The sequence below is a fragment of the Brassica napus genome, chromosome C9, assembly GCF_020379485.1.
Source record: "Brassica napus cultivar Da-Ae chromosome C9, Da-Ae, whole genome shotgun sequence".
In the NCBI taxonomy this organism is placed as follows: domain Eukaryota; kingdom Viridiplantae; phylum Streptophyta; class Magnoliopsida; order Brassicales; family Brassicaceae; genus Brassica; species Brassica napus.
This window is the reverse complement of record NC_063452.1, coordinates 10448093-10470394: the sequence shown is the minus strand read 5'-3', so window position 1 is coordinate 10470394 and position 22302 is coordinate 10448093. Positions and strand designations below refer to the sequence as shown.

The following is a 22302-nucleotide window of genomic DNA, read 5'->3' as shown; positions in this document are numbered from 1 at the left end:
TGTTTAAGCTTGCTATCTCTATGACAGTTTTCTATGGTATCAAAATCAGGGCGAATCTAGAAAGTTTTGTAGTTAGGGACACAATGTTAAAAATACAAAAAAAAAAATTTTGATTGGGGTCACTTTTCATATTTTTCTCCAAACTAATGAATATTTAACTAAATAAGCTTAAACTATTGAAGGAAAAAATAGAGAGTAGGGGACCCTGTACCCATATGCTTCTGTCCGCGCCTGATCAAAGCAGCCATGTTTGTGTGTAGACGTCTAAGATTTGAGTGTTGGTCACTAATTTTTCATCTTTGGTTTATATATATTTGAATAGTAATCCTCTTGAGTGCTTTTGTCGGTCTAAGCACGGCCATAAATCCGACAGGTATTGGAAAAACTAAACCTCTGTCTAGACAAGATTGTAAAGAATCTTGAATTTTTTACTTCTAAAAATGGAATTATACTCTAGACCCATGTTCGAAAATTCGCTAAGCGCAACGCGTGCGATCGATCCGGGCCTAGAGAGTTAACAACAAATCGGAAAAAACTCGGGGAGTAATCGGGGATTTTTTTTAAGAACTATTATCGATTTTATAGAGATACTAGGTGTTTTCCTGCACCATGTGCAGTGATAATTTTTTTAAAAGTTAAATTATATTTAAAATGAAATTTATTAATATTATATATTTTATTATTTTTGACTAATATTTAATATAAAGTTGATTATTTAAGCATAAAATTAAGAAAAAAATAATTTTATTTATTTTAAATTACATTTAATAATATATATGTAATATATTTAAAATTCGAATCTTAGATAAATTTTTTATCTATTTATTTTGGTTAAATGTATTAAATCAACTTGTATAAAATTACTAAAAATCATATAAAAATTGTATAGTTATTAAAAATTATAACTAAACAATATTTATAAAACTTGTAGATATTTAAAAGAAACTAATGAAATTATGATTAACAATTTATTAATGTTTTAAAAAAGATGTAGAAAATTTTGAAAATATTAGTAATAAAAATTGTATAATTATAAAAATACAATTAAATAATGTATTTCAAAATTTATAATGCATATTTCAATATATTTATTTTAGTGATGATTTATGAATTATTACCATGTTTTAAGAAGTTTAACAAAAATATAAATCAACATTAAATGTAATGTATTAATTATTATCATATTCTATAAAGTGTACCAAAAATATATGTCAGTAATAAATGTGATTGTCCATGTCATATTAACTATAAGCTATGTCATCAATCTTGTTAGCCATGTCATCATTTTTTTTTATAAAAATGATTGTAGATAGGACATGTGACAAAATCACTTCGCAAATATAGTCCAGGGGATATATTTGAATCAGTAAAAAAACATAACAATTGTCTGTGGTCCAGCGGTATTGTGTCTAGTTTGACTAGCAGTTATCGGGTTCAAAGTCCAAGTGATACTTGTTTTTTATTAATGAAGGGCAAAAAAGTTATTTCCGCTTCATCTTCCTCAGTGAACCTGCAACCCTAATTGTGGCGCTTCAGATTTTTTCACGATGGTGCTTTAACTCTTTTTAGTGGTTTGCGTCGTTTAGCCTCTATTTCTTTGTTATTGATGATAAAATATGATAAATTTATGATAAAGGTATAGATTTCAAGTTTGAAAAAGCCAGATTTTTCTTTTCCCGATTTTTTGCCCGAATAAGGGTGAAACGCCACAGCCAAGGTCCGTAGAGCGCTTAATTGCCGAGAAAGCAGCCCAAATAGGCGTTTTAGAACATGGCTCTAGACCAACATCATACAAGTACCAATCTGCTTCTTCATCTTCTAAATCGGAAAAAAGATTTATTAGAGATTCAACAAAGATAGTCTAGTTAAGTAACAAATATAAATTATTTCCAAAGATCAATTGATAATTGAGAAATTCAAAAAATACATAAAGATGAATTTTATCCATAAATAATAAAATGTATATTGAAAATAAATAAACAAAAATATGAGCGGTTAAACCTGTCACTTAAGCACAAAGCAAAAAAATAATATTAAAATAAAGTATACTAGGAGTTTTCATGCGCCATACGCAAAAATAGTAATTTTTAACATAACATTTTTTATTTCAAAAGAAAATTTTGATTTATATTTCAACATTATTAATTTATATTTTAACTTCAGTTGTTATAAAAAATCATAAACGTATTTTGTAATCTTATTTCTTTTGATTTGGTATAACTATTTAAATTTGATTTTATTTAAATTATAATAAAGATAAAATTAGATTTTATAAAAATAATTTTTATTATATTATTGTGTTTAATAATTATTTATTTTAAATATATATATATCTCCCCATGTAATTTTAAATATATACATATATATATATATTTACATATAAATACAAATTCTAATAAATTTGAGACTTTGTTTGTTTTAGTTAAACTGAAAAATCTTTTTGTTAATTTAAACGATGAATATGAACATATAAATTTAAATAATGTTTAAATATTTAACTATCAATTTTTTTTAGATTAGTGTTACTTTGTTTAGTTTATTTTTATTAATGTGAGATACATATATATTATTATTTTAATTGTGATATATGAATTATTAATTTAATAGTTTACCATAAATAAATATTTATATGGAAAATTGACATTAATGATGATATATGAGTTATTTTTATTACCATATTTAAAATTTCTGCAAAAAAAATTAAATTTTTATAAGGAAATTTTACATCTCACAATTAATATGATGACATGTCACTATTTTCTAAAACCATGTCATCTATTTTAAGTGTCATGTCATCCTTTTTTCAGCGAAAATGGTTGTAGTGACGACATATGTATATATCACTTCACAATATATATATATATATATATTTTTATATATATATATTTACATATAAATATAAATTCTAATAAATTTGAGACTTTGTTTGTTTTAGTTAAACTGAAAAATCTTTTTGTTAATTTAAACTATGAGGATGAACAGATAAATTTAAATAATGTTTAAATATTTAACTATCAATTTTTTTTGGATTAGTGTTACTTTATTTAGTTTATTTTTATTAATATGAGATACATATATACATATATTATTATTTTAATTGTGATATATTAATTATTAATATATTTAATAGTTTACCATAAATAAATATTTATATGGAAAATTGGCATTAATGATGATATATGAGTTATTTTTACTACTATATTTAAAATCCCAACAAAAAAAATTAAATTTTTATAAGAAAATTTTAAATCTCACAATTAATATGATGTCAAGTCACTATTTTCTAAAACCATGTCATCTATTTTAAGTATCATGTCATCTTTTTTTTCAGCAAGAATGATAGTAGTGACGCTCGCGCCAAGGCGATATAAATGCTACTAGAGGTCACAAAAGTAGAACCAAATGAGACTAAGCCCATCGGTATATCACCAGATAAGATCATGAACCTCAATTCCCACATCGCCCATACAAATAGCTGTCTAAACCATTCTACAGTAGCATAATAACTAGGAAATAAAGAGCTAAGATGAGCATGAAGGATCTTACAAGGACGACTGGTTGGGAGGTCGAAACAAGAACTGATTGAAGGCCAGTCGACACACCCAAATAGAGACCTGTATATCACAGGATAATGGAGCCCGTAGGCGAAGGAAGTGTCGCTAGCAGACACCGAGAGACCACCACCACCACCATTCTTTGTCGCCATCCTAGATGGAGGCTTCAAAGTTTAGATATGGGTAAGAGCTTCAGGAGATGGTATGAATGGCCGAAGAACAGTGATGATTCCATATAATATATCGGCCAAAAAGACATTGTATATTGCAGGATATAAACCTTTAGAACCAAATCTTGTGGCACCAAAGAACACAAAAAACAACACCACCACTTGCCAGATTTGGAAATGGAGTTTCCAGATTCTGAATATTGGAAAACGCTTGAGAGAGGGTGAATGGTGTTTCCAAATTCAGACGCTTAAACAACTCTAGAATCTCATCTAAAGCCATGCAATTTGAATTTTTATAACTAAGAAATCCATCTCAAACACCCTAAAAACATTTAAAGCACTCTAATATCTCTAATTTAAATTTTATTTCAGAGTGTTTGTTAAAATGACAAGTTCAATAACACTGGATTTTGAAGTGTTTTTTAAAATCCTCATTTGAATAACACTAAATTTGTCATTTTAATACAAATCATCTGAAATTCTTAGTTGAATACACCCTCTAAGAGAATGAGAAAATGAGAACTTGGTTTACAACCGAAACAAATACTTCTTTATATAGGAATTTACAAAGGTGTAATGATACATAAAATTTTAAAATAAAATAAAAAGTGGCAGATGCAAAATGTGTCTCCAATGAGCTTTATAATTGTTTGATGTTTGCTAGATGTGGACCTTGATCTTCATGGCTATATGCATGGTACAATTTTCAGATATCTGAATTTTTGAAAACTATCATAAACTTACATATTTCTTTTGCAAAAACAAATTTCTTTAAAGTTATTATATCATATGTGAGAACAAATGCAATTTAATAAGAATATATATTTTTTTTAAATGAAGTTTCTGTTTTAGATATTATACGAAGTCTAGAGTCATTTATAGCATATAATTTTCGAGTTTCTAGATGAAAACATTTTGGAATAAGCCCAAACTTGATGCAATTTAGATTTCACCATTGTCGATAAATGCAACTGTTAAATTTTTGTTATTTTTAGATAAAAGAGCAATGGTGACTCTAATTTTATATTTTTGAAAAGTTATTTTCTTAAAACGAAAAAGAAATCATCAGAGGCCCATATCCAGAGAATGAATTTTCTCTTTAAAATTTTCATCTTCATTATCTAAGCAATCATTTTCTTGTTTTTAGAACTAGAATCATCATAAGTGGCAACCTTTGATATAAGATATAATTGAATAAAATATTCATAATTTTTTTGAGGATTTTTATTATTATTTTAATAAAATATAAAATTATCAATATAATTAATAATAATATAATATTTTATTTTTTAGTTTGCTTGAAGGTAAGAATTGAATAAAAGTTATTATTTTATGAAGATTAGTATTAGATTTTTTAAAAATATTTTGTTTGGTTTATATGTGTATATATATATATATTAAAGTTATAAAAATTTAGCTAATTTTTTTGTTTAAAGTTCTTATAACATAAATTATGATGTAAGTTAGTGAATATAAATTAAAATATAAGATTATATATATATATATCTTATTTATAATATCTCTCAATTTGGAGTTTTTATTTTATTTTAATATTTTTTATAAAATATTTTTATTTTATTTACCCAGCCCACAAATGTAAACACTAATACTAACCAGTTTTTGATTTGAAAGGTTTAGAATGATCTGAAGTAGTACAAGATGATTTATATCGTTTCTTGTGAATGTTGCAAAACATGAACCATCGCTACATTTTGCATTTGATGAGAGTTTGTGGATTAGTAGCACCGAAACCAATTAAGCCCTTACATTTAGACTGTAACCACTGTTTTGTCTCTTTACAAATTTCTTTGTCTTAGACCATAGGTTTTAAGACGAAAGAGGAAACTGAGTATAGGATATCATGTTTTTAGCAACAAATCATTTTTGTAATCGTTCAATTCTTATTCTAGCGAGATTTGAATCCTTTGTCATTTGGTGAGTACTCTGAGACACCATCGACATTCGACAGGCTGAGGAAGATAAATATTACTAAACCAGAAACTGAAACCGAGTTTTGGACCGAACAGACAGAGATCACAAAAAATCATAAACAAATTTAAGAAACCGAAAATTAAGAATAATCTGAAGTTTCCAAGCAAAAACCTATTTTGTTAACCAGAGGCGACTGAATTCGATTTGATACAAAGATATAAACCGGAATCAAACCGGTTTAGGTTTCTCGAATTGTCAGTTACCCATTCCCATCTGTAGTTTTTAGGATTCTGAATCAGAGAGAACGGATCGGAAACAATGAAGAAGTCGATTGCGATGACGGCGAAGAGATTGCTTCATCGCAACCTTCTGGAAAACCCTAAACCCAGAGCAGCATCTCCTCCTTCGTTTACGCATTGCGGCTGCTGGACACGAGCTTTCTCCAGCGCGATTGGTCTCCGAGAGAGGCTGAGCAGAAACCGTCTCCGCGACATCAACCTAGACGACGCAATCGATTTGTTCGACGACATGGTCGAATCTCGCCCCTTCCCTTCGATCATCGATTTCAACAGGCTGCTGAACGCCATCGCCAAGCTGAAGAAGCACGACGGCGTCATCTCTTTAGGGAGAAAGATGGAGACTTTAGGGATTCGAAATGATCTCTACACGTTTAATATATTGATTAACTGTTTGTGTAGCTGCTTTCAGCTCTCTCTTGCTTTGTCTCTTCTTGGGAAGATGTTGAAGCTTGGGTATGAGCCTGATAGAGTCACGCTTGGCTCTCTTGTTAATGGGTTTTGTCGGAAGGATAGGGTTAATGAAGCTGTTTATTTCGTTTGTAAGATGGTTGAGTTAGGGTATAGAGTTGACATTGTTGCTTACAACACGATTATTGATAGTTTGTGCAAGAGTAAACGAGCTAATGAAGCTCTCAGCTTCTTCAAGGGAGTTGAAAGGAAAGGTGTTAGACCTAATGTTGTTACTTATACTTCTTTGGTAAAGGGTCTTTGTAATTCTGGTAGATGGAGCGATGCGGCTCGGCTGTTAAGTGAGATGATTAAGAGGAAGATCAGTCCTAATGTGATTACTTACAGTGCGTTGGTGGATGCGTTTGTTAAAAACGGGAAGGTTTTAGAGGCTAAAGAGCTGTACGAGGAGATGATGAGGATGTGTATAGTTCCTGATGTTGTTACTTACAGCTCGTTGATCAATGGACTTTGTGTGCAAGGTAGAATAGACGAGGCAAGTGAGATGTTTGATCTGATGGTCAGCAAAGGTTGCTTCCCTGATGTAGTGAGTTACAACACTCTTATTAATGGGTTTTGTAAGTCGAAGAGAGTAGAGGATGGGATGAGACTCTTCCGCGAGATGTCTCAAAGAGGATTAGTTAGCAGTACAGTCACTTACAACACTCTTATCCAAGGCTTTTTTCAAGCAGGGGATGTTGATACGGCTCAGGATTTTTTTAGTCAGATGGATTCTTTTGGTCTCTCTCCCGATATTTGGACGTACAACATTTTGTTAGGTGGTCTCTGTGACAACGGGGAGCTAGAGAAAGCATTGGTGATATTTGAAGATATGCAAAGGAGAGAAATGGATCTTGATATTGTCACATATACGACAATTATCCGAGGGATGTGCGAGGCTGGTAAGGTTGAAGACGCTTGGAGTTTATTCTGTAGCCTCAGCCTCAAAGGAGTGAAGCCTGATGTTGTAGCGTACACTACAATGATGTCAGGCCTGTGTAGGAAAGGCCGACACTGTGAAATAGATGCATTGTATACAAAGATGAAAGGAGATGGGCTTATGCTGAATGATGGCACGCTATGTCTTAGAGATGGTGATATAACCTTATCGGCCGAGCTTATCAAAGAAATGTTGAGCCGTGGCTATGCACCATCCGGGGGATGCAAAAAAGCTGTTTCTCTCTTGTAACTATTACTGTGGGTTTTGCATTTCCACTATGATGTTATGCTTGGGTTTTGTCTTGGGAACACATCTGTTTCAGTGGTGATGGAATCACTGGCACTTGGTTATGTCTCTAATTCGAGATGTCGAGTTGAGAGATGCTCAATCGCTTCACTCCAAGTTAGAGATTCTGTATATGGACTTTGCATATCAAAGGGATCCTCCATAAGTGTTTTACGCTTTGCCATCAGCATCATCATAATCAGCGCTGCGCTATATCTGGTGCCGATAAGCTTTCTTCATCAACCTCCTCCTCATCTCGGTCGACGCTTGAGGTGAAATTTATGTCTACTTATATCATCAGATCACGCTTCTTGGTTCACATTTTTAGAACACCCCTCGAAAATGCATTCTTATTATAGGCTTTGTTTGATGCAACTTGTCGTCTAATTGGTGCTTTCTTTGAGTCATCTAACTTATATATCGGTCCCATTCTGGTGTCTAACAGTAGCGACAATGCCTTTTCCAGTTTTGAAGAGATAACTATCTCAAAACAAATGGAAGTGTAAATGTAGATGAACATAACACGCAAAAAATCTTTGTTGTTTCTTACTTGAGTGTCTTTTTGCACAAATTTGAGATGTAAAACCTCCCAATGCAGGTAGGTACTCGGGAACAGAGGAATGCATGAAAAAGAGACGTATTTGACTGACCGGCATGAGGAAAAGTGAGCATCACTACGTTTGTGCATACACATAAGACATGCAAGGAACAAAATTGCTCTGCCAGAGGTTTGATTTAGAAAATGCCATGAAGTTGTAAAAAAAGAATTTCCTTAAATGAAAATTCTATGAGCACAAAGACAAATTATACTCATAGTGTATTTCTTCAGATTGAAAGAAAGGTTCTCAGAAATCGTATCTTTTGTTCTATCCTGATAATCACTTATATTAGTTGAAGTTCTGCAAGTTTTAATTTAAAATGATATTATAATTATGATATTCTCTGTTATACGTCTTTCGATGGCCCATCCATAAGGCTAAATTATCTTGCTCTCATACAAAGCTTATCTTCTCTTCTCTCCTCTCCTAATAACTATTAGGGTGCAACTGGATTAACATTTTTTTGAATATAACTGTTTGGAATACCTTATTCCTTAATATTCCAAAATAAAACTATCATTTATCTGGAATAGAAAATAAACTTCATTCTATTAATTCTCGTGGAATAAATGGAAATAAGTGGAAGCAAGTGGAATGTAGTTGTAAAAGATTCAGGATAAAAAATGAGCGTGAATGATGTGGAATGGAATTAATACAAATAAATCAATAATTATTTTAATCTAGTTAAGATGTTATATGTTCGCAAAATGTAGATTTATTAAGATTTTAAAATTCAAAACTCTTGTAGATTTTTATGCACAAAATAATAGCAACCTCCTATTTCCTATTTAACCCCAAATCGTATGTTCTAACACCATATCGTATGTTCATTATGAAACCAACTAATAAAAAGTATTTCTCTCTTACGGGCATGTCTCTGTTCATCATTGTTATATTATATATATATATATATATTTATTTTTTTTGAAAAATATATGAAACACTGTAAAAGGTTGTTTTATATATATATATCATATATTAGTAGGCTAGTTTTATTTCATATATTAAGAATACTCTTAATAATTTGATCTAAATTCTAGTTACTTTCATTCCATTATGTTAGAGCAACTCCAATGGTGTTACCCACCATTGGAGTCCTTAGGATTATAATAGTATTTTTTTTTTTGCTTTTTGAATAGTTAAAGATTTGAGTCTAAAATGTATCTCCAATGGTGTTACTCAAAATGAAGTCCTTAGGGATTTAAATTATTAAATTTTTTAAAAATTTTAATTTTAATTTTTTTTATTCAATGATTAAAAGCAAACATACAATAATTATACATCTTCATCATTACCAAACTTGTTCCAAATATTTTCGATTAAATCATTTTTCAATGCTTCGTGTGTACGCCTATCTCGAACATGATTCCGCAGACCAAGCATATTACCGAAATGTGAAGGCATGTTGTTAATATGCTCTACATGTGAACTTCTGCTCGACTCTCCTTCTTCAAATTCCTATGTATCGAACTGAGTGTAACCACCTCGTTCGTTTTCGACTATCATATTGTGTAGTATGATACATGCTCTCATAATCTTCCTTATTTTTTCCTTGTCCAATGATAGAGCTGGGTTTTTCACTATCGCAAATCGAGCTTGCAATACACCAAAAGCACGTTCCACATCTTTCCAGGTTGCTTCTTGAACTTTAGCAAATAACGCTGCTTTAGGACCTTGAGGGAGTGTGATAGACTGGATAAATGTTGACCATTTTGGATATATACCGTTAGTGAGGTAGTAAGCCAAATCATACTGGTGTCCATTGACCATGTACGTTACCCTTGCAGCGCGATCTTGGTAAATGTCATCAAAAACAGGTGACCGATCAAGGACGTTAATATCGTTTAAGGTACCTGGAGGACCAAAAAAGGCGTACCATATCCAAAGATCTTGTGAAGCTACAGCCTCCAAGACAATTGTCGGCTTTCCTGATCCACGTGTGTACTGTCCTTTCCAAGCAGTTGGGCAATTCTTCCACTCCCAATGCATACAATCGATGCTTCCTATCATCCCCGGAAAGCCGCGTATCTCTCCAATATCGAGTAGTCGTTGAAGATCCTCTGGAGTGGGTCTTCGTAGATACTCATCTCCAAATAGTTGTATTACACATTCTGTGAAATTGGTTAAACATGAAAGTGATGTGCTTTCACCGAGTCGGAGATATTCGTCACCGGCGTCAGCCGCAGAGCCGTACGCAAGCATACGAATAACTACCGTACACTTTTGTAATGTTGATAGACCTAACCTTCCGACTGCATCTCTTCTTTGTTGAAAAAATGGAATATATGCTGAGAGGCTGTCGACAATCCGCATGAATACTTCCTTGCTCATGCGGAAACGGCGTCTGAATAAATGAGGCGGAAATGTCGGATCTTCACTAAAGTAGTCATTCCATAGACGGTTGTGGCCCGCTTCTCGGTTTCTTTCGACATATGCACGTTTCTTTTTTTTTTGTAGTTCGATTCTCCACAATACTGTTGTATGTTTCTTCAAAATATTCATCAAAAGCCTTATTGACAGCCGCATCGAGTCTTCGGTCGATTTCATCTGCCATATTAGGCTATCCTTCCTTCAAACATTATAACAAATATACGTTTTTGTAAACTTTTTTTTGGTATTAATTTTGTGATTTTGTCGACATATATATATTTCATAATCATAACTTATTTTCAATAAAAAAAACAGTCAACGTGCTATATATTTCCTAATCATAACTTATTTTCGGTTATTATTATTTTGAAATCAACTTCTATAATTTTGGTCCAGTCCCAACTTATATAATTAACTAACTATTACCTTTAAATTAAATAAATGATGGTTCATATAATTACCTAACTAATTTGAAATCAACTACTACAATTAACTCATACCTAACGCTGATGGAGATGAAGGTGGGAAGGTCGTTGTTGTTGAAACAATTGAAAACCGAACGTTTTGCGATCTATGAGTCCTAGACAACACACAAGTACTCTTTCTGTTTGTGGAATGGAGATTGTACAAGGAAAATAAGAGCAAAGGAAATAGATTCCACCAAAACAGCATTACATCCGTTTTTAGACAGTACAAAGGAAGCAAAAGAGCAAAGGAAATAGCATAACATCCGAGTGTACAAACAGACTTATAAAGGCAACATACAAACAACCCGTGACTTGGTTCACATGAAAATACAAACAGAGAATACAAACCCGTGACTTGATACCAGCTTTTGTCTTCAACCCGTGACATGGTCTAGTACTTCACCTGAAACAGAAGAAATTCACGTGTGTAAGCAATGTAAATAGACATGTTTTAGTTGTAATAATGACAAGGAAAATAAGGTCTAATGCAAATAGTTGAAACTAGTCTAATGAAAACATCTGAAACTAAGGTTAGAGCTAAACAAACCCTACAACAATTCAGACAAAAGTTTATTTTTGAGAGCTGATTCCATCTCAGAGAGAGGCTCGGGCTTTGTAAGCAAACTCTCTAGCAAACTCTGCTGAGAGATTTTTTTTTTTTTAACTCCAACAAATTTTCTAGCTTCGCCAACTCCTCCTCTTTTCCAGTTTTCTTCCTCTTGCTACCAGCCTTTGCAGCCTTAACTCCTATTGGTCGCTCTTCTGGCTCTGGCTCAGGCACTGCCCCTTCACCGTCGCCTTGGGAATCCGCTGGTTTGCGTTTGTCCTTCTCCAGATATGTTGAGCACCACTTCACATCATGCCGAAGCTCCCTCCACGCATGTTCAAAGTTGAACTTCGATCCCTGGTCATTGGCAAATATATCAAACGCAGACTTCATCACATCGTTCTCATTTTGCCCGCTTCTCTGCTCCCTCAGTGCCATGTCGTAACAACCAGCAAACTTGCAAACTCCCTCGTTGATCCTAGCCCATCTTTGCTTGCATGGCCCAAGTTCTCGTGGGGTGGTCCCAACCAGTTGAGGACTGGAGTTGTAGTACTCTACAATCCTGTTCCAGAAGGCACCTACCTTTTGTTCATTACTCACAATGGGGTCTTTGCTGGTGTTGAGCCACGCACCGATGAGGATTAAATCCTCTTTCAGTGACCATTTTCTCCTCTCTTTGACAGTAGACACACCAGAACTTTGGCCAGTAAAGAGAAGAGGGTCACAGGAGTCCAGATGAACTGGCCCTTGACTCATTACGAGGTTTACATAACCACCAGATTTCACCATTTAGGAAGAAGTATGTGTTTCTCTAGTAGAAACACTGACGGTTAAATAAGGGATTCTATAATGACTCTATTGAATCCTAGTAGAAAACAGTCCTATCAGAACAGCTCACGACAATTAAATGGGTTTTAGGCTTAAAGGAAACAGTGCAGTTACGCACAATTAAATGGTGGTTAAGTGTGCATTAATAATCCTAGTTGTTTCCTATCTACATACTTGCAAGTTATTTGCTCAGAAACATTAAAACAGACACACGGTTTCACAATCCTAGTTTGTTTTCAACTATTCTCAACTACTAAAGTTACACGGTTACACAATCCTAGTTTCTTTTCTAACTACAAACTAATTTCCATTTGAATTCTAACTGGTAAGTTCAAACACTAACCAGAGTTTGAAACCGGTAAGTTTCTTTTCTCGAGTTCAGCCACCCGCGTAAGCAGCATTCTCACCTGCCCTTGAAAAGACATCAGATCAACTCCATTTAATTTCTTAGAAATATGATTAATAAGAGAGTGAACCATCAGACAGAACTCACCTTAAGTGATTCGCACTCTCGCATAAGCTTCTCCTGCTCGTGAAAATGTACTTTCAGTCTCTCAACCTCTTGTTGCATCCCCATAACCAATGGTTGCCTGAAATGCAACCCGTCATTCTGCGAAAACAGAAAAAAAACTTATCAAACAACAAAAAAATATGGAAGGACGAGCTCGATAAATATAGACAGAAGAATGCAAACCTCATAATCTTTGCATATGAAGTATCTTTTGCCGGGGAGGTAATCATATGTATCCTCTTCATCGACGACCTCCTTCGTGATAGATCCACAGGGGCACAGCTTGGGAATCCCCTGTTGCGCATCTGCAACGAAATAAAGCATGTTGTAGTATGCTTTGTGTGCTTTCATATCCCTCAATTCGTCCTCCATTTCAGAACCTAGAAGAACAATAACGTATAAGCGGATCAAAATCCCTTTTTAATCGTGAGGAAACCAACCAAGAAACGAATAAAAAGAAGAAAATAATAAGACCAGATCAAAACACTAATTCGATTATAATCCCCAATTTGATTTTTAACATGAAATCTATTTCATCCCCACAATCGAGTCCATAAACAAATAAGCTAATGTAAGAAAAAAAAATTTACAGACGAAAACCCTAATTCGATTTTAATCCCAATTCGATTTTAAACCCCAAATCTATTTGATCCCCACAATCAATTCCATAAACAAAGAATCGAATGTAAAAAATAAAACAAACACACGAAAACCCTAATTTGATTTTTATCCCCAATTCGATTTTAAACCCAAACTCTAATTTTCCCCACAATCGAATCCATAAACACTGATGAAAGTGACATGCATCAACTCCAAATGCAAAAATAAAGAACTAAAATGGTGCGATTTACCTTGAACCAACCGGATCGCAGTATCGCCTTTGTTTTCGCCGGGAGAGGTGGAAACGTTTTTTTTCCGGCTCGACTCGAGAAAATGAACGAGTTTTTTTCCTCTCACCAAACATATTCCTTTCCCGGTCCACTAAGACGTTGCCAGCACATCAAGGATCAACCACAAATAAATCCTTCATTAAGGATTCAATCTCAGCGTAACGTCAATTTTATATTATTATTTTACTCTATAAGCATAAGGATTAGCGCTAAGATATGGCTAATATCCCGCGTTGCAGCTGGTCTTACTCTGAAAGGTTACCATTTATGTTGCAAAATGTTTTCCAGCGACTACTCATTCCATTTAGTAACTTCCTTCATTCCAGTTGTTGACGTTCCACTTTATTTAATTCCTTTGGTTCAGGGTATTCCTAAATTCTGTAACCAGTTACAGCCTTACTCATCGGGTAACAGCTTCACATTTTCCTCCCTTTCCCTTTTGTTGAATCTCCTTTTCTGTCTCTCTGAACGATGGATGGTTGCTTCTCTGTATCACTGTCATGTGATCAATTTGTGAATCAAGCCACTCAATGGTTATGTGTCAAAGAGAGCTATATTCATAACCTCGAGGAAAATCTAGCTGGTTTGGAGCAATTGTTGGAGAGCTGAAGCCAAGGCGAGATGATTTGTCAAAAAGAGTGGAGAGAGAGGAGGACAAAGGTCTACAAAGGCTTGCCCAAAGGTATGGTTTACTAGAGTTGAGACCATTGAAAGCCAAGTCAATGATATGTTTAGTGTTAGAACAACTGAACTTCAAAGTTGTCTTTGTGGGTTTTGCTCGAAGAGTTTAACATTGAGTTATCGTTATGGGAAACGGGTTTTCATGATGTTGAAGGAAGTTGAGAATCCAAAAGCTAATGGGGGGGGGGGGGGGTTTGACGTGCTTGCTGAGAAAGCGCATCAACAATATGGAACCTTCTCAAGGAAGATGAAGTGAGTATGGGTGGAGTTGGCAAAACAACGCTTCTCATATAAATTAACAATAAATTTCTCAAGACAGAGGATGCTTTTGACATTGTGACTTAGATTGTGGTGTCTAAGAGGATTTAAAGATCAAAAACATTCAAGAAGAGGTCGCGAAGAAACTAGGGTTTTGACGGATAAGACTGGAACCGGAAAGATAAAGAGCAAAAGACGTGTCACATACATAATGTCCTAACGAGGAAGAAGTTTGTATCGTTGCTAGATGACATGGGAAAATGGATGCAAAGTAATTTTCACCACTCAGGTCTCAGGAAGTGTGTTGGCGCATGGGAGCTAATCTTGAGATGGTCAGTAACTAAGTGAGTATCTCAAAACAAAAATTAATTTGTTAAATGTTCGTAAAAATATAATATATTTATCGGTGGATATTCCAAAAGTTTTTTCATGTGAGAGATTTTGTACAAGAACATCTGAAGCATTTTAACCCACCAGAATTCTTAAAAATATATTTTAATGTTTTAAAAGTTTTGTTTAATTACAAAATAACAAAATAATTTATTTATTCAATATGAGCCATAGACAATTTTGATATGTGCAGAAATAATTTCTTAAGAATTTTTCTAATCCGTGAAATTCTCTTTTTTTCTTCATTTTACTATTTCTTATTTTAGAAGTGTTGAAAACGTGTTGAAAATTCTTCAATGCTGATGGCCTAAAAAGTCTCTTTAAGTTTTTCAAGCTATCTATCTATCTATCTATATATATATATAAAATCATGTTTTCTCTCCTGTAAGGCTGCCACGTCAGCGCCAGGTCAGAAAGTCGAGTCATGTGGTCGTGACATGTGTCCACCGTCCCAAAACTTTGCGTTTCATTTAAGTATAACCGAAGAAGTTGTGGGCGTTATGTTCAGAAGCCGAAACCAAGCGGCCCTTTTGTCTTCATCTCCTACACGCCAAATCTAGGGTTCATGTTCTTCTCTGAGTTGAAACAGAAGATAGACAATATTTGATTTGGTCTCTATCGTCGACGGTAGGCAAAATCAATCCAGACTTTGACCCAAACCTAACTAAAAAGGTCTCCTTGATTCAGCCAGCCACTAACCCCTATTGTCAAAGAGAGAGAAACAAAGAAAGGCCGATGCTTTCACGAGAAGATGAACCCTGAAGTGGAACAAAAATACAAAGAAGAGGAAGAGATACAATATTGTGAATTGCAAAGTAGTTGAATAAGGCACTTAAGCTAATGAAAACAATGTTAAGGCATATGGATACAAGTTGATACGGACATGTAAGTTTTTTTAAGCTCTGATATTGTGTGTTTATGTTTCAGACATGTAAATTGATTATGTCCTTAAAACTATTTTGTTTCAGTAAAACAAAATATGGGATTGTTCCTAGGAAATTATATGTTGGGGGTATTCTTTATCAGAGATGAAATTCGTATGTATTTCAGCTAATTCTTTCAACGAACTCCCTGCAACGCCCATGATCATCTCAAGGTAAAACCTTTTATTCTAGCCTCTATCTCTTGAGTAGTATATTAACCGGATTGTAATCTATCTTATCAGAGCTTGATCACATGCGCGAGCATCACTGAGAGAAACACATAGAAGATTGTAGAGATGAAAAATTGAGAAGATTTTGAAAGAAGACTCTTATCTGTAAATTACGATGACTCAGTCTCCAAATTAAAATGGGAAAACCTTCTTTCCAAGCTGGTAAACATCCTCTTCACAAAATCTATATGACTGATGAACTAAAACTTGCTAATTTTCATGTGAATATGACTACATAAATTTGTTTAACTGACTGTATATAATAAATTTTTAAACCAAGTAGAATTGTGCTTTAGCGTCATGTGTATCCTTCATCTTTGTTTTTCTCTTTTTATATTATCATAGATTATCTTCTTGAATGGGAAAATACGTATGTGTTATAGAATTTTACAGGTCTATTGGGTTTTAGGTAAGTAACAAATTCTTATAGGGATATATCATTCTCTATGTGCAGAATGGCTTTACTTTGGCTTGGAGATACAATACTGACACTACGTTTACATCCGGCTGCGTCACTTACGGACCACACCTGTAGAGTTGTTTTTTTATATGTTGGAGCTAGCAGACTCTTTTCTGGTTCCGTGGACAATTCTATAAATGTAAGTAGTGACTTTGAAATTATATGTTCAGTGGATTTGCTTTATCACCTTCTAAATAAGTTTTCCATGGATCGTTGTTGTTTATTTTGCGTTATGTTTATTTGGAGAGTTATATTGAAATGTGTAGGACATTGATATGTTGCAGTATTTGTTTTCAAGAACAACCAACTAGCTTTCGAGTCTGCTGCAACGGATCTCGATCAGCTGCAAACAACGTGTTCATCCTAATCGCTTTTATCATATTTTATGGGTTCTTGATCATTCCTATTTCCTACCGCAGATTTATCACCTTCAAAGCTATTTTTAACAATTTCACAGGGAGACGACTTCACCAGATTGGATTTGTACGGAAACAAAATCTTAACTTCTGTTTTCTTTTTTTTTTCTCCCTCTAGTTTATCTGTTCTTTGCCGGCGTTTGTGTTATGGTAAAAGGGCTTGGCGGAAGTTGCTTACGTGAAAAGAAGTCTGCATATCAAGCTATGAAGAAATACATCAATGTACAATTAGCTGAAGATCATGTAGCTCACCGCCAAGCCCGTGAGCGTTCACAGATTTGCAATCAGACTACAACTGAGCTCTCTATTGATAAGAAAGACAATATATATGATTTTGAGAAGACTTATGAGGTAAGAATTTTGCAATTTTTTTTCCTTTTGTTCTGTGACTGTTCCTGAAGCAAGTAATGTCTCTTTGGACAATTGGATTTATTCCTGACTGGGGTCATGCTAATGCAATTATATTATTGTAGAAAGATTGAGGACCAGATTGAAGCTTTAAGTTAGGACAGAGGGAAAGATGGAGGATACTTTTATGTCGATGAGAACTTTGTAGAAAATGTTATAGACAGGAAGTCAAGGTGCAGATCAAACATTGGTTTAGCGTTTTAGAAACGTGAGCAAGATCAAATGTAAAACTTGAAAGAGAGTCAGTGATTGCAAGTGTGGAAATGGGCACACAGCTTCAAGACTCTATCAGTAAATGTATACAATATATAAGGTCATTTGTAATGCTATCCACCGGTCGCTTACGATGACGGTATTTGTCAAAAATGCCTAGGCTAAGCCAACATCCCACTATATAAAAGGGGCTATTTTTAAGCTTCCTAAAGCTATCCACATGCTCAAAATAATCAGGACCAATCAAATTGCCACGTCACTGCCGGATTGGGCTTGATTTTTTTTTAAAAAAATTATACGAATCCAGTTTGGCCCATCTCGAAGCCCGAGCATATTCCCGTGTTCATTATGTTCCTAACCCTAAGCGCCGTCTCATTCTGTTCTACACATCTCTCTCCTTCAACATCTAACCTTATCGCCTCCTCATTCCTTCGTCGATTCTCTTCCTCTCCCCTACCTCCTCCCGCATAACGCCTCCGATGAGAGCGCTAGCACTTCAATGTGCTCTCATAAATCCCCCATTCAAGATCCCTATGGACCCTCCACTTCCCCTCTCCGGCTCGCTGATATCTAGATCCCTATATATATTCTTCTCACTCTTACCACAGATCGTAAAATCCACAGTCTTATCATGGCGAAAAACACTGCAAATCTTTTCAGCGAAGCTTCTTCTCCTCTCCTCTTCCGACATGTTTCACCAGGACCCGGTGATTCGACCTTGCAGTTTAGGCTTCTTCATTTCTGGGAAGCTCGCAAGAATGTCAAAGGAGGACCCGGCATCCTTCTTGGGATCGAGATGCTTATGATTGATTCGGAGGTATATCTTCATGTTTCCTTATGCATGTCGTTTAAGCTTCTGGAATACACGAACAGTAAATTGTTTAAGCGTTTTTCAAAAAAAAATTGAACATTGTGTTGAGATGAAATTATATAGGCATATCTTCATAAAAACTAAATTGATTGGTTAGAGATGAAATTATATAAGCGTATGTTGATAAAAAACTTATGGTTGGTTCCTGTCTTATTATGCATTTCGTTTGCGTCTGTTGATAAAAAACTTCATTGATTGGTTCCTGTCTTATTAGGCGTATCTTGAAAACAAACGTGACTGATTGGTTTGAGATGAAATTATAAAGGCGTATGTTTTAAAAAAACTTGATTTTTTGGTTTCACATCATATTAGTGTATTTTTGATTTGTCTTCATGTTCAAATGATATTAGCGTATATTTGATTTGTCTTCATGTTTCATTATCATGTACCTATTAAATGAACGTGTCTTTATCAGAACTTAAACTGCTTATATCATTCCAGTTTTGTTGTTTTGCTAACTCACCACAACTATTTTGAAAAAAAAAACTTGATTGATCAGCTTGAAATCAGATTAACGTATTTGTGATAGAGATTAGGTTAATATAAAACATGGCTCTGAGTAATACGAGAAGTGGAAAGATTGTTTTTGTTGCCTTGCATCTATCTATTTGAACGGTTTTAGTTTTATATATTGTTCAAATAACACACTCTACTTTTAGATATTCGACTGACCCAATAATGTCTCTCTGTTATATAGGGTACTGTGGCTCAGGGGTTCATCGGTCTGAACCGTCGCAACCAATACGAGAAAGAGCTCAAGCGTGGGATGATCTACACACTGACCAACTACTATGCATCGAACACCAAGGTGATGTACCATGTTGCTGACCAGAGGCTGGTAATTTGCATCTCACACGCCTCTGAGCTGAGGAAGGTGGAAGAAGACATTGAAGCCATTTTGACAGAGCGCTTCAGAATCCATTCCTTTGCAGATTTTGAAGCCAACTGTGATCTCAGAGGAGATCTTCACGGTAAGGGTTTAGTTGTTTTCTTACCAAGTTTAGACCAGTACAGCTTCCCAGTTGATTGTTTGTAGCCGTCTGAGTAACAACCCGTGTAACTTTGTGTTGTAGATGTTGTCGGCCACCTTAAGCTGGTTGATGGGCATCCTCTCCATCAGCGTCCGGTTTTGTGCACCAAGGATGACTCAGCTTCTCGGAAAGTGATGGTTCATTTGCAACTTAAAGAGTAAGCTACTATAATTCAGCCATTGTTTTTAAATTTATGATCCTTACTGAAACATCTATTTTTTTTTTACTTTGCAGTGGTCCAGTGATTAACGTGTACCTATGGGACGAGGCTGCGGAGAATTTCCGCGTGAAGTTTGACGCCTGTGCAGACACTCCAACGGTTCTATTGGTTACAACGGTCAATCCTAAGAGACTCGGTGGTAATATCTCACACTCCATATAAGACTTCCTAATCACTCAAATTCAATTACATAACCCTATCACTAACTGCTTCTGTATTGTCAGGGAAATTATGCCTAAGTTCAATGTCTTCATCAAGAGTGTTTTTGGACGAAAAGGTTGACCCCACCAAGGAATACTTGACATGGTTAGTATTTTACATAACCCTACCACTAATCACTCGCACTCAGTTACACTCGGTTATTGTTCAGATATATTTTACTTGGCCACTTTTAAGAACCTTGATGATCGCCTGTTGTTAATTTTTTTGGCAAGGTTGACCACGAACCCTGGTGCAACTTCTTCAGTCAATCCTGTTGAGGTGGTTAAAGCTGAAACACTCACAATAAGTGAGATTGCTGCCTTCATCAAGCGTGAGCCTGCTAAGGTAATCCCCATTTGGTTATTAAAATCAAACATTCTCTGAATTAAGTTGCTGATAACCTTTGGTATGTGATTTTAGGTTGCCTACTTTGACTGCATTGCCACAATTGATGATGTCAAGCATGGCACTGAGTGGTATTACATTGCTTGCAAGGATTGCCAGACGAAGCTAAACCGCGGGCCGACAACACTGCTTTGTCCAAAATGCGGCAATGAAAATGCTACTGCAGTAGCCTAGTAAGATTCTCCATTCTAACATGTTTCATCCTACAATGTATTAATCACTTGCCTTTGAAACAGCTACCGGGTGGAGATGTTTGTCTATGATAATGAGGAGCAGTGCACGTTCATCATTCTTGGAGATGCTGGGAAAGAGCTTACTGGCAGAAAAGCAACAGAGTTGATCGACACATATGCTGAGGTAATAATTTTGATAAACTTGACACTTATTTTCATCATAAAGTGCTACCAATTTGATAAATGATTCTGTTATAATAGGAAAATGGGGGAGATGGGGCTGAGCTTGAGGTTCCACTGCCACAGTGTTTTATCGATGCAATAGGACAGACTAAGAAATTCAGGATCAAGGTGTCGCCCTACAATTTCACATCTACACGCCTATCCTTGACTGCAACCAAAATTGTCTCATCAGCAGTTTTGCCCCCAAAGAACCCCCCACTCAACACACCAGCAGGAACTGAAGTGGAAATCTCAGATGTAGCTACGAGCAGTGGTGGTGGTACTTCAGCCACTAACAATGAGAAGAATGCAAAGCGTACCAAGCGTAGTGGCTAGATCGGATGCAGTAAAGTCACTCCATGAATGGCTGGTAAAGACTGCCCAGTCATCATGCTACTCTAATAACAGTCTTCTTATTTCTCTTTACTCAGTTTTGATTTTTCTTCTCGCTAAGACAGTTTGTTATTGGAAAAACCTTATGGTTTGGTTTTCTTATTAAAGTTGTTTGGTTTTCATTATTATCTTGGTTATGAAACTATAGTTTTTAATGTCTAGGTGTTCATTATTAGACTAAAACAGTTTAAAAAAACAAAAAACATGCAGTCAATAAGGACTACGTACTTTATAAACCACATTATAGTAAAACATTGCATGCATCGAATCTTTAAGTCTAGCGAGAAGATCAGTTCAGATTCTCACATATTTGCAACCATAAAAGACGACATAATAATATTCTTCTACCATAAAGAAAATTTCCATAACTCATGCCATAATTGAAAAAAATATCTTTACCATTAATCCAAATAACTAAAGATATGGAAACAAAACCATAACGTTTTGAACAGATATTCTGCTTCTAACTTTAACCTCAATACGTCTCTACCATATCAAACACCCACTGCCTCCACCGAGATTCTCCTTCTATCTTCCCAACTATGTCTTCGAAGCCTGAAGAGGAAAACACCTACCGCCCCATCAGGTAAGAAATCGTATCCCATCACCCGGTGATATCTTGTATATTTCCATTATCTTATCCATTCATCCATGTGCATTTTGATCATATAGACTAGGATTTAGCCATTATTAGGTTGCATTTTGCATACATAAGTCTTTATCAGGTATTGGAGTACCACATGGAGTTCTCGGAGACATTTGGGTGTGTTTGGAGCTCGAAAGAGGTGTAAAGATGATCATTGGACGAGCAGAGCGTTGGGAGCGACTTCCCGGAGCGACACCAGCAAGTCGCTCTGACCTGCCTTTTCAGAGCGATGCGGAGAAGTCGCTCGCCATTTCATCCCGGTGGAAGCCGAAAACTGACCCGGAGCGACCTATCAGAGCGACCACTCCAGGTCGCTCCCGAA

General features: G+C 35.1%; 3 protein-coding genes and 1 long non-coding RNA gene across 6 annotated transcripts; all 4 read left to right on the top strand.

Annotated features, from left to right (window-relative positions):
- Positions 1–5904: 5904 nt before the first annotated feature.
- LOC106436889 (pentatricopeptide repeat-containing protein At1g62680, mitochondrial) lies at positions 5905–8479 on the top strand. The gene is made up of 2 exons (XM_013877841.3): positions 5905–7899; positions 8226–8479. The coding sequence occupies exon 1, from the start codon at positions 5975–5977 to the stop codon at positions 7589–7591; it is 1617 nt and encodes a 538-aa protein (XP_013733295.2). The 5' UTR covers positions 5905–5974; the 3' UTR covers positions 7592–7899; positions 8226–8479.
- A 7186-nt stretch (positions 8480–15665) lies between these two features.
- On the top strand, positions 15666–17990 carry LOC106436890. Of its 3 annotated transcripts, XR_002663139.2 has the most exons (7): positions 15666–16053; positions 16137–16264; positions 16334–16483; positions 16776–16920; positions 17066–17264; positions 17355–17548; positions 17671–17990. It is a non-coding gene; the product is annotated as an uncharacterized LOC106436890 (long non-coding RNA). The 3 variants fall into 3 exon arrangements; XR_001287189.3 differs by having other exon boundaries at positions 17066–17548; XR_001287188.3 differs by having other exon boundaries at positions 17048–17548.
- A 1287-nt stretch (positions 17991–19277) lies between these two features.
- LOC106384686 lies at positions 19278–19896 on the top strand. The gene is made up of 2 exons (XM_022697756.2): positions 19278–19660; positions 19763–19896. The coding sequence occupies exons 1-2, from the start codon at positions 19456–19458 to the stop codon at positions 19879–19881; spliced, it is 324 nt and encodes a 107-aa protein (XP_022553477.2). The 5' UTR covers positions 19278–19455; the 3' UTR covers positions 19882–19896.
- Positions 19897–20243: 347 nt separating this feature from the next.
- Positions 20244–21857, top strand: LOC106386132. Its single transcript, XM_048767650.1, has 3 exons — positions 20244–20486; positions 20562–20719; positions 20783–21857. The coding sequence occupies exons 1-3, from the start codon at positions 20244–20246 to the stop codon at positions 20964–20966; spliced, it is 585 nt and encodes a 194-aa protein (XP_048623607.1). The 3' UTR covers positions 20967–21857.
- The last annotated feature ends 445 nt before the right edge of the window (positions 21858–22302 follow it).

Bases quoted from the DNA above. Each gene is read 5' to 3' on its own strand.
- LOC106436889 (XM_013877841.3), top strand. From the start codon at position 5,975: ATGAAGAAGTCGATTGCGATGACGGCGAAGAGATTGCTTCATCGCAAC.
- LOC106384686 (XM_022697756.2), top strand. From the start codon at position 19,456: ATGATCTACACACTGACCAACTACTATGCATCGAACACCAAGGTGATG. The intron at 19,661-19,762 runs GTAAGGGTTTAG...TTTGTGTTGTAG, and splicing joins TCTCAGAGGAGATCTTCACG to ATGTTGTCGGCCACCTTAAG.
- LOC106386132 (XM_048767650.1), top strand. From the start codon at position 20,244: ATGGTTAGTATTTTACATAACCCTACCACTAATCACTCGCACTCAGTT. The intron at 20,487-20,561 runs GTAATCCCCATT...ATGTGATTTTAG, and splicing joins TCAAGCGTGAGCCTGCTAAG to GTTGCCTACTTTGACTGCAT. The intron at 20,720-20,782 runs GTAAGATTCTCC...CCTTTGAAACAG, and splicing joins AATGCTACTGCAGTAGCCTA to CTACCGGGTGGAGATGTTTG.